This window comes from Hippoglossus stenolepis, chromosome 14, assembly GCF_022539355.2.
Source record: "Hippoglossus stenolepis isolate QCI-W04-F060 chromosome 14, HSTE1.2, whole genome shotgun sequence".
NCBI classification, from domain to species: domain Eukaryota; kingdom Metazoa; phylum Chordata; class Actinopteri; order Pleuronectiformes; family Pleuronectidae; genus Hippoglossus; species Hippoglossus stenolepis.
In genome coordinates this window covers 11,471,565-11,484,164 of record NC_061496.1, presented here as the reverse complement: position 1 = coordinate 11,484,164, position 12,600 = coordinate 11,471,565, and the positions used below count along the sequence as shown (strand labels likewise).

The 12,600-nt window shown below is 41.4% G+C and overlaps 1 protein-coding gene across 2 annotated transcripts in view; it reads left to right on the top strand.

The window, feature by feature from the left end:
* Nucleotides 1–7,288, top strand: part of tsc22d2 (TSC22 domain family 2) — a 33,092-nt gene extending 25,804 nt beyond the window's left edge. For both annotated transcript variants that reach the window (XM_035176142.2, XM_035176141.2), the window contains 2 exons: nucleotides 5,774–5,825; nucleotides 6,202–7,288. In XM_035176142.2, the coding sequence (XP_035032033.1) occupies nucleotides 5,774–5,825; nucleotides 6,202–6,507 (358 nt within the window). In that variant the 3' untranslated portion in view covers nucleotides 6,508–7,288. The remainder of the gene's footprint in view (nucleotides 1–5,773; nucleotides 5,826–6,201) is intronic.
* The last annotated feature ends 5,312 nt before the right edge of the window (nucleotides 7,289–12,600 follow it).

Here is a 12,600-nt window from a genome sequence, read left to right as displayed (position 1 = left end):
AAAACACTAAAGCCTTATTTACAGTGGGGGTTTCCATGGAAAACTGGATGTGGCCGCTGCCATGATCTAATTTGTCTAACTAGATAGGTAAACATGTCAGGCTCACAGGTCTCCTGTTGAGAAGTCTCCCTTTAAAAATACTGGTCTCTTTGTTTTCAGAGAGGGGGATCATTAGTCGAGCAAAGTGTTGCGAGGCGGGTTGAGAAGCTTGGTTGGTTGCAGAGTCATGCAGTTGATTTTTCCTTTCCAATCTTTTCACTAAGTTATGTCAAGAAGCCAATTCCAGTTCTCGGAAACATTACATTTCCGGGGTTTTCCGTTGCTTTCTGGAAGCCTATGCGCAGTGGGGACATCGGAGGGAGGGCTGTTTCAATTGTGTATTGTGAAAATAAGCATTCTGACGTAACTTTTGGCGTTCGTTACAGTTAACATTGGTAAAACTTTGGACATATTTATTGTTCGTCAGGTTTTCTCCCTGGTTTATTTCTGCTGTAAAGCCATCAGGAGATACAAAGTACTTGTTTTCCCTCATCATAAATTAATTTCCTCTTTGGCTGCAGGACCATATTAGGACCAACATGGTTATATGTCCTATATATTCTTCCTCTGTGTAGCATTGGACAACCCCTAGCATTGTTTTTTATATTTATTTGGTATAAGTGCAACATAAAGGTCTTTTAAGTCTTATAATGAAACCCTCTCTGTCAATGTTTACTTGTAGCATTAGTGACTGTATTGAAAGTTTCCCTTGTTAGATGACAACTGTAAATATTAATAAGCATATGGTGGCACGTTGGAGTGGTTTTTGCCTGATGAATGGCACTAATTTGATAATTTTTATGTTAAAATTTTTATATTTTCTCATTTTGCCAAGTGTAAAATTTGCTGATTTCTGCCATAATGAGTTAATTGTGATCATTAAAGAAAGACTTCTGCCTGAAGTTGCTCTTTTGAGTGTTCTGCCGACCTCTTCTGGTGCAGCAGCTGAACTACATCTACAAACAATGAGAGCTGCACTAAAGCAGTTTGAAAGAGGACAACAGTGAGTCGCCAGTGAGTAAGCGCACTCCCTCTGTTGTTACAGCCCACCCTCCACCTATTGTTTTGAAATGCACTCGCAGAGGAGGAGGGTGGTTATCACTGAGGTCTAATTTATCCAGCTGCCTCCCCCCACGGTGAGTGTTTGCGTGCTTTGGGTTGGGGACGTGTGCCACATTGGATTTCTGGCACTGTGAAACATCATGTGACAAACTCGTGGAGATGCGAGCACACTTTGCTCCTGCACGTGTCTCATATGAAACAGGTCCACCCAAAATGTCAGGATCAATATGTGTGCTGATCAGAAACAGAAAAAGCAGTTACTGATGTTGTGGCTGATCAGTGTTGCTGTGCGTGAGCAGGTCGGAGCTCCGTGTCAAACAGGACACATGCTGATGATGGAAACAACCGGAGCTGGTATCAAACCAAACACTTTGAGGTTGCAGGTCTGTTTTGATAACCAGTCCTCTCTGAGCAGCTTGACTGTGTGCTGTCCCAGCGTGATGGTGGCTCTGACACAGATGTCTGGGTCGGGAGGCGCTGGCCTCTAAGCCGGAGGTGTCCCGATCTGGAATGTGCTGCCTTGTGGTCCTGCAGACTTTGTTGTGGGGGGTCGTGCTGCTGCAGTCTGCGGGGAAGGCCCATGTTGAGGTTAACACAGCGAGAGGCCCTTATATAAACCTCCACATGTCTTCCTCTTTGTATAAAATGTACAGTTTGCTTTGTTTTGCTTGGACAGTGAATGGCAACAAACGAGTCCACTTACTTTCCTTCTAACATCTCTTCTATCTCCTTCAGGCCCGATCTCGCAGTCACTCGACAACACTGATTTAATGTAACCTGCATGACTCTTGTTTTTGTTTTTATTATTGATAAAAACACTTTACAGCCTCAGCTCGTAAACATTCCTCTCTCTTTTTGTCCATGATGTGTAAATGCTCAGTTCCAAAAGGGAGGAATGCCCACACCTCTTGTTGTTTATCAGCCCTCGCATCACACGTCCGAGCAAGACCCTTGTTGTGGATCTTTCATGCTGTTCATCATCTCCAAATTGCAGTTATAATTTTTAATAATATATCTTTTATCTCGCTCTGCAGTGTGACAGGAATGCAAATGAGAGGAGAAAAGGAGGTGGACATTTTTTGAAGTCTTACTTTGCCTCACGTGGTTTGCTGTTTGTGTTGCCACAGGAAAGAAACAGAACACTGAGGAAATGTGGAACACTGCTTTACCAATCTGATTACTTACTTGCAAAGCACATGAACTCACCCAGGGGATTTAGTGTGACATTCAATGACGTTTCAGTGCACGGATTTTAGTCAATTTGACCAATGAAAATATCACAGTATTCTCATTTTTCTTTGGTTATGTGTCAATAGCATACAGTTCATGAGGGAAAACGAGCCTCCTCATTCGCCTTGTCACCCTTCACCAGTCGATTTTCACATTTTCCTCAACACCTCTGCTGTTGAATAATCAAATTAAAAAGAACACCGAAGCTGTTTTCAAACATGAACTCCAGATAATGTGTGAACCCATATTGTCTGGACGTGATCTGAACTTTGCCTCTCACATATGAAGAACGCAGCAGGAGCTTGTCCGGGTCAGACGCGTTCGCAACAACAAGAAAATGCGTTCAAGTGAGGAGTGACGGCTAAATAGAGCACGCAGGAGGCACTACATAACATATAAATTCTGCTGTTTGGGTTTACAGCACATCAACGCTTGTCTTTCCAAATTGACATCTTCTTCAGCGTCTTCCACATGCACCTCTGTCTGTAATATCCTGCTGTCATCTCACATGGGCACACTGACATTCTCCAGAGTTCTTACTGGGGGGCTGACAGGAAGAGAAAGTAAAGAAAGTCAGGAGCAACTGACTCGGATGTTCTCTGGATAATTTCTGGAGGATACCCGGAGTTTGGTGCACGTCTGAAAGCAGCTTGACCAGTTCACATTTGCAGAAACATTATGAAAATGTTGCGGAGATCCACTTTGAAACAATGAACAAAGCCAACACCTATAGTTTGACATTTATGTGCCAACAGAAAAGAACAAGAGCATCAAGACCTCATTGTTTGTCCGTACATCAACAAAAGAAAAACAAAGCACTACGTCCTCTTCTAATTACAGCTTTATCTGTGGAATTAGTCGTCCTGTGCCTCTGGAGAGATTTTGTTCTTGGCACAGTGGCTGCAGAGAGTAATGAAACTTGTTCAGGACTGAATGAAGTGCAGGGAGGAGGGAGATCAGACTCAACTCCGCCTCCTTGTTTCCCAACCATGTGACCTAGCGGGCTTTTAAGACTCAACTCAGCTGCGAAGTCAAACAGGAGGCGCTGTCGTCGCAACACACGCACAGAGAACTCAGTGTAAACTTGTTTTAAGTTCGGAGAGGCTTCGTAGAAACGGCACCGACATGCGCTGCAGAATGAGCTACAGTCTGCCCTGCTCGCCGGGAACATCACCCACGTACTCGGGGCGTTTGATGACGTACAGAGCAAGATGCGTCAGGTAAAGAACTTTCTGAGTGTTTTACTTTGGGATGAGTTTACCTCCATGTGGTCGGTGGGATTGTTAGTCTGTGGGTTTGCTGCCGTTCTGCCTCTTGTACACTCTCATATTAACTCAATGCTGTGGATGTAAAGTTGCCATTTGGCCTCTTTCTCTGCATCCTGAGTGTTTCAAGAGCTTTCCGATCAGCTGTTTGACCCATTGTCCTCCCTGTGGTCAGCGTGTGGTCCCACTAGTGGCATCATGTTGGGTTTTGTTTGTACTTCACGCCCCCCGTTTGACCACCACCACCGCGACTTGTTGCCTACGTGCGCTCCGGCATGAAGGCTGTGAAGTCCTGGATAAAGCACTGGGGCTCCACACGATCCTGTGGTGGTGCTCAACGCTTACCTTTTTTAAGTCAACAATGTTTTAAATGCATTTATAGCTTAGTTGTATTGTATTTACACGGATCCACAATGAGTTGAAGTGCGGATACTCGAGTTTCCAAGTTCACGCTTCATCTTTACGCACACGGAATAAAGTTTACGCTTTGAAAAAGACCTAAATTACGCGCACGCATGTCATGTAAATAAAGGCATTCGGGCTCATGCGCACATGTTTTGAGCTCTTCACTCCCCCGGACCCGTCTTTGCATGTGTTGCTCTCGCTGCACTTGCACCATGTGGCCTCAGGCTGTGTCCAAACATGACAATAGTGCGCCTGGACTTCGTGGTCCCTCTCCTGGATGTCAGAGCACCTTCTAGCGGCACCGAACCGACTCGGTGCTTGCTTTTCTTTTTTTAGTTTCTGCATCCACATCCGAGCTGGGCGGTGTTTGTGCGCGCAGGAGAGAAGCTTGTTTTTCCTGGAGAATAAGATAAAAGCTCCAGTTTGGTGTTTTTATATATTTGTTCTCTCCGTGAAGTGAACTCTCAACATTCACTGGCGTCGTGTTGTGTGAGGATCTGGATCGAGGCTCAGTAAGTGAATCGTCTTTTGTGGGTTAAACTGAGATGCCTTTTTTCCCTTCTCTCTTTCTTCCCGCGGAGGAGAAAAGAGGTCGCAAAACAAGATGTTGCGCTGCTCTGAAGTGGTTTTGAAAAACAGTTTAAACCAGCTGGATTCATAAAGAAGCAACAGGGGATACGTAACCCCCCCCCCTCCCAAGAATATGATTTAATGTGTTTTTAACCGAGAGAGCGGAGGCGATGAGATGCAGCTGATCGTGTAAACCGATCCCAGCCGCGCCCGGATCACAGCTCCTGCAGGAGTGAAGTCTTCCTCCTTCCATGATCTGTGATCTGCCTTCACTGCAGCATAGTCCTGTAGAGGCAGAACTGATAATGACCACGACCTGCTGACATGTTGGAATTTAAGCAATGTCCAGGAGCTTTGCTATCCTGCCCCTGCTGCTTCTACACTAGGGTACATGACACAGCCGTGACTATATTCTTATTTACACTTGGACACATGCTTTTTTTTTCTGTGGAAAGATGACATGTGAAGTTTGATGCTGACTCACTGAATGGAAATAAACACTTGGAAGGTTATGAAATACAATAAGAAAAGACATTTAAAGAGAAATCTCCGATTGAGATTATAAGTGATGAGATGGCAATGGGAGTTGTGGTTGAACCTCTTTAGTGTTTAGTGTGATGAAGGTCAATTGTACCTCCAGTATTTTTACATCAAAGTTATCTGTGTATGTAAAGTACACAATGCTGTAATGGAGAGAAGTATGGACCTGTGCTGAGGGGAGTGTTTAGCATGACACCGTTTTCCCCTCCCACCTCTAATGGAATGGGAAATGACATGTATGGTGATTTAGCCCAGTCCGATTTAGCCCGTGTTTAAGATCGGTGCCATGTCTGTAATATCCCACTTTGCCTTTAACAACATCAAACACAGGCCCTCTGCAGGATTTGAAAGTGTTCCTTTGTGACACTTTCTCTCAAGATCACTAAAAATAGATTATTTGTATTTCTGGTGTGTCTGTTGGAAAAGCATTTTATTCCAAATCAGTTCATCTCATTCCCTGAGAATGTTTTTTCTGAAAATAACCCAGGGATAGTTCAATGTTCTTTTTGAAAAATAAAAGTACACGAGGTTGTGTTTGTCACTTAAAGGAGCAGATTTGACAGTCGGTGAATACGGCCGAGCTGATTTCAGTCCTCAGCACGTGGTAGACATGAGACTGATATCCTGAAGTAACATTTTACTCTCTCTCTCTCTCTCCACAGTGCATCCGGTGCCAGCGTTGTTGCCATCGATAACAAGATTGAGCAGGCAATGGTGAGTTTTCCACTCATTACAGTTACAGCAAACATGGTCAGCTGACCCTCATTCTCTGCAAGCCTGTACAATGACTCGTTTCATAACTGTGTTTGCTGACGCTAAGTGACACAACTGACTCAACCACGCTGATACAACCGCTGCACTCTGATTGACAACTGACCTCTTTAAAATGCAGCTGTTGAAATCCTCACAGCCGCGACGCTTCAGCGCTAAACATGTCTCCAAAAAAACGTCACCAATTATCGCTTTGAGCTCTGAAACGACATTTTTCGCTTTCCTCCCTTTTTGAAGATGGAATCTGCTGTTGTGTGAATGTACAGTGAGTGTCATTTTGTGTAGTAATTTAAGTTTCCATTGTCGTGTCTTCTCTCAGGACTTGGTGAAGAGCCACCTGATGTATGCTGTTCGCGAGGAGGTGGAGGTGTTGAAGGAACAGATCAAGGAGCTGTACGAGAGGAACTCGGTGCTGGAGCGCGAGAACGCCGTGCTCAAGTCGCTGGCCAACTCGGATCAGCTCAGCCAGCTGTCCGGTCAGCTCACCCAGGGCAGCAACACACCACCGCTGCTGCTGCAGCAGCAACACCCGCTCGTCACAAACAACAACAACAACAACAACCCCTTAGTTCATCACGAGGGGAGCCCGAGCGTCCCTCATCAGCCCAACATCACCTCGGCGTGATCCCCCTTCCCCCAGAACACAAGCTTAAAAAACACACACCTCCCACGGACAGGAGCGGAAGATTCTGTTAGAAAAAGACAACAACTGCTACCGTCCCGTTAGCTCCATAAAGCAAAAGGCTCTGCTCTGCGCTCAGTATGTCCCATTTGAGGAAAAATCAACAACAGCGACATGTTTGTTTGTCACCTAGAGCCATGCTTCGATGTGTGCACGCTGCCGTCACCAGGCCTTCACGTTGTTAAGACATTTACCACCAATTGAAAAGTCTTATTCTGGCCCTGTGTTTGGCTGCAGAGAAGCGGGGAAAGAAGGAAAGGGGTAGGGGAGTCAGTCTAAACCGTAAAACTGCATGCTGATATTGTGCAGGGGACTGGGGGAGGGGTCAAAAGGCACAGAGGGCCCGATCTATTCGGGTAACAAGTGATGGAAGTGGACGATGCCCCTGCGAGGGTCCTGTAAAAACATCCAGCCCAGCATCTCTACCCCACATCACTCCAGGGCTGGAAGACGGCAGAGAGGTGGGGGAGAAGATTCGTCCTCCCTGAGCGGAGGAGGACGCCAGGGGGCCGGCTCGAGTGGAGCGAGTCGAGCGCCCCCAGCTTGTCATATGCTGCAACAAACGCTTATGTTGTTTTCTCAGAGCCACCATACTTTTGACATGAATCGTGATACTTTTTAATTAGTTCAGTTTTAGTATTTGCATTTATTTATTTCAGGGCTGCTATTTTCATAATGTAAATGAACAATGTCATCAAGATACTTATTAAAAAGCAAAAAGAAACCTTTCTCTTTGGTCTTTTTGGTATTTTAGAATCTGTCAGGTATTAAATTTGGTTGTCTCTCGCAGTAGATCTCAGTAAGTAGGCAATAAGTTCCATGATAGACACGTTTCTTCTCACGAGATAGTGCTAACACTAAGGCTGAGCTTGCATTAGGTGAAATCCAGGTTGAATGTATATTTTGTAAAGTGTAAAGTATTAAGAGTGAGGAGGAGGAGGGTTTGTACAGGAGAACACCAGTTTGTTAAGATATGAATTATGTGATGGGCTGTTTCGATAAAGAAACTAATAATTTACTTTTTTTTAGACTTTCTTTGTCAAAATGAAAAATTATGAATTTGTGGTTGTGGTAAGGGGGATGAAAAGCTGTGAAAATTGTTCGACCTACTTTATAACCAAAGACGCAAAGCTGTGTATGTTTTTTTTCCTCCCCATTTATAAATGCACATTTAGTTTTTGTATTTTTTTTGTCCTATACTTTCTCTCCATCCCTATACTTTGTTGCTGTTTTGCATGTTCTGCATGATCTATAATCAGACCACTTTCTTACCTCATGTTTTTATCCAGCACTCTTTATTTTCCTGTCAAGTTGTCAGTCTGTGAATGATCGTCGGAGGGTTTGTGAAAGAGAACAATGGGCAAAGAGGGTGGAGTAAGTTGTAGAGGGTAAGAGTATGTATATGTGTATATATGTATATGTGTATATGTATGTGTATATGTGTATATATATATATGTGTATATATGTATATATGTATATATATATATGTATATGTATATGTGTATATATATATATGTATATGTATATATATATATGTGTGTATATATGTATGTGTATATATGTATGTGTGTATATATATATATATATATATATGTATATATATATGTGTATATATATATATATATATAATGGAAAAGGTGTTTGTGTGGGATGGAAGGTCCTTGTGCATAAAACATTAGGCAGAAAAAGAGCCATCTTTTGTTTTCATATGCAGAGAAAGGGTTTTGTTACAAAGCAAATTTTAATGTATTTAATGAATGCGTTTAGACACTTTGCTTACCATGGAAAAAAACAAATGTCCCACAAAACAACGGAAACTATTAAACATTTTTCACACTTTAAAGCTGGAACCCAGTAGATTGTGTATGAGCATATTATGGGATGTCCTGTCTGTGCTTCCACGTCTTTGTGCCTCCTTTGCTGTCGCCTGCCATCGTCAGGCGATCAGGTTTCTTTCTCTGTGGCTTAGAACCAAACCAAAACGCTTGGTAATTGTACAATCAGTCATCTTTCTACTTGATGGACACTTTGATTTCCTTTTTTTTTTTTGTGAAATGGGCTTATTTCTTTCTCTTTTCTGTATTTCTTTTCTTTTGAAGGAGATGCCGTGTACATGCCAAGTGTACTGTATGAACGTGATCACTGAGCCTTGGAGAAAATATCTTAACGATGCCCTTGAAATGTGCTGTTCAGACGATTTTAGTTTTCAGTCAGAAATAAATTACTGTTTTATTAAGAGACTGTCTTCATGAGTCTTTATTTTCTCTCCTCCTTTTTGTGACTAATGGCAGAATTACAAACACGGGTCTATGATATAAATCATTTCATCACAGATAATTTCTGAATCTGGATATTTTTCTATAACTGAGTGAACAAAGAGACGTGTGAAAGAATCAATTGTTACATATACAAACGTTCACAGCAAACTACATTGTACTAATTGATTCCAAGACATGAAAGTGATCAACCATATGAAATTCAGCCATTGTTCATTTAGTTATAATATATAGTTATACATAGTGTTAAATAAAGATACAGTATATACATTTATTCCAAATCAACAATGTCCCATTTTCAGTCTTACATTTAGAACGTCTGTTACGACAATTTGGTTTATATTTTATTATGTTTCACTGCAGTGATCTGTATCCTGCTGTGTTATTTAAAGATGTATGCCAGTCAAAATATGTAAGTATAAGTTCATTTGTTTTTTGTAAATTGTTTTTGTTTTTCTGCCCTTTCTTTTTTAGAGTGTAAAAAAAATGAAAAATCAAACAAAAAACATGTACATATTCATACATGAAAATATATTTCCCTCAGGGGACATTAAAGTATAAAGTCTTATAAACCAAACTGCTCCAGTCTGTAAAAACACCAGTGTGATATCCCAGGCAACGTGAAACAGAGACAAACAACCATTCACACTCGGTTGCAGAACTAGGAGCTGTTCAGAGTGGACAATTAACTTAAGAGAACATGCAAACTGCACACAGAGAGACTGCGGCCAAACTGGGGATCAAACCTGGGACCACGGTGCTCACCACTGTCCACCGTGCCACTGTATCATAACAGCCCACAGTCTCAGCTATCTACATTGAGAACTCTTCAGAACGACAGGACACTCTGATTGTTTGTTGTTGATGACCTTGTGTTTCCAGGCAGAAGTGAAAACAGTCGGCGTGGTCACTTTGGGGCAGTTACATAAAACTGACCTCTGCAGGAAAGACGACACCTGCACGGACTGCTGTGCATGTGTGACTCTCCTAACAGTCATAAATTAGCACTTTATTACTGCTCCAGAAACACAGTTATTTTCAAAGCAGCGCTGAAGTGAACATTGAGGCCAGGTCAGTTAGTTACTTAATAGCTCAGTGGTTTATATTGAAGTCACGAGTGAGCTCTTTATATATCAGACTTGAATTAGCCACTTTTTATGGACCTGCTCTTTATAATAAGCCCCACATGTTGTTTATGAAACACTCCTCCGCTTCTTCGTGCCCAAATCTGACATCTCAGGACATTGTGTCCTCCGTGTCCCCGACTGTACAATGTTTCTGTTCTTTTCTTTCTCAGGTGCTGATAGAAGCAGTGTTGTGTTTGGCAAAGACCCACACATTTTTGTCATGTACTGTATCAAGCTATGCATGTCGTGCCCGCTTTTCAACAAAGAAAGAAGGTATGCAAACCATAGCAACTTCCCTATATGTCTGCAGGAGGTTATAGTCTTCAGTCTCACCACAGATATCCTGCTTTCACGACAGTCATCTATATATTTACAAGGACATCTTAGGAATCATTACCAATGTTTTTTTCTTTTTAATGATATATATATCGGCTGATATATCCGTATTGATGTATTCTCTGATATTGGTATCTAATTTTTTGTAATCTTTTTTCTAAATACCTCAAAATGTTATTTTCACCTTGGAATGTCAAATAATGAAATTCGTGCTGCTCTTGTACAGAGATAATATCTAAATATCTTGTGCATATATTCAAATGAAAACCTGTCAGGGCATTCAAGGCTCCATAGGTATCAGCATCTACCCCCAAAAATCCAAATCGGTCCGACTCCAATCTTAAATCATCTCTATTTGTGACCAGAATAAAATGCATCAACACAACATGACCTTATTGATTTCCACCTTTGGTCCCTTTGAATCACAGCGGCCTGTTGACACAAACTGCCACATGCTGAGAAGAACGACTGCTCTGTTCCAAAACAGTGAACCTGCCAAGAGAAGAAGAGGATATCAGGAAATGTAATTACTCTCCATTTACCGTCTTTCCTTAGAAAAGCTTCTATCTTTATAACCCAGCTCACTTGTGTAACACTAATTAAAACTTACTCCTATAACCATGGAAATCACAAAATACTAGAGTGTTGATCCATTCACATAGAGCACATGAGAAGAAATTGAGGTGAAGGGGTCTCTGTTAGCCCCTTAACAGACATCCATTATCAGTAATGTTCCTTTCATTTGCACTGTGCTGGAGAAAACAGCCGTTTCCTCAGAGCGCTGGTTTCTTTGTTTACAGGTGCCGCCATGTGAATCCAATTACCCCTCTTTGAACTCTTACAAAGTTACATGTAATCTGATCCACTCTTATTCAAGTCCAAAGAAAACTTTGAATTGTTTATTTTTACTTGAGTATCTGGGTTGATTTTTTTTTGTTTCGGCTCAGATACTTTATCAAATTCTTTTTTTATCATGTCAGACATCTTGTTAGAAAATGTTCTCTACCGCTCGAACATGACACTTTGTGCCAGGGGATGATAAAAAATATCTCATTTGGAAAGATGTGACACTACTTGATAGATTGCAAATGACGTGAATCAATCCTTTAGGCTAAATCATGTTTCCTCTGAGTATTTTTACACCACACTGCAAAAATACTTTTTTGGATGAATGTGCCTTTTCTCACTCTTTCATTCACTCTTTTCAACAGAAAAAAACAAACTACCAAGGAACCCTGTTGCAAATTTTAAAACTGGATCAACCGGACTTTGCATCACTGTGACAAATCCTCTTAATCACCTACTTTCCATTCATCATGTGTGTTCATGCTGCGGCAGGTTACAGCTCTGAGTCACCGTGGCCTGTACACGGCACAGCTGTACACAGCTGTGGTAAGGATGGGGTGTGTGGCCTACGTCACGACACTTGCAGTATATGCAAATCCACGGATGACGGACAGGAGCTAAACTCAACTCTTCCCCTTCTCATATCTTGATCATCAGCTTGTGCTGACGTGCCCTGACTCCTTATCATACGTGTCAGGAGTCAGGGAGCACATTGTAAAACACTCTCAGCAGAACAATTGATCGAGTGAATCATGCAATGATGGAAAGAAAGTTTTTTTTCAAGCACTGTACTTTCCACTTAATGCTACCTTATAATTCTACTCCACCACATTTGCGAGGTATATTGTAAGTATGACACTCCAAATCTTTGATTATATGTAACATGAAAAATAATGAAAACAAGACAATCGTATTCGAATTAGACATTTAATTGCTAAAAAACTCCATTTAGGAAGTGTTCAAGTTTTTTTGTGTCATATGTAAGCACATTGAAAAGTGGGTCAGTTAAGCAACTAGCGCAATAATTAGATTTAAATAAAGCAAAGTAAAAACTCAAATACAATACTATAAACTATATACATTCCAGGGTACAAGTGTATTGACAACTTTAAAACTGTATAGTAATTGTGTGATAAGTTATTACACATTTTCCATCCTTTATCTTTATGACGAATACATGTGCAATAGACCAAAATCAAAAAGATGTTTAAAAAGTCAATACATACCAAAACATTAATCCAAATATCATATTATAAAATACCAGTATGAAGGGGGTTATTCTGCAGAATCACTTTTACAATGTGATGTTGCTGATTTCACTTGTAAGTAAAAGGATGTAATCACTTCCTTCATCACTGGTATTATGAGATTCATATTGATATATTCCCACAGGCCTCTGTATTTCCTTACATAAGAGTAAGAAAATAAGATCAGATTCCATCGTTCTCTT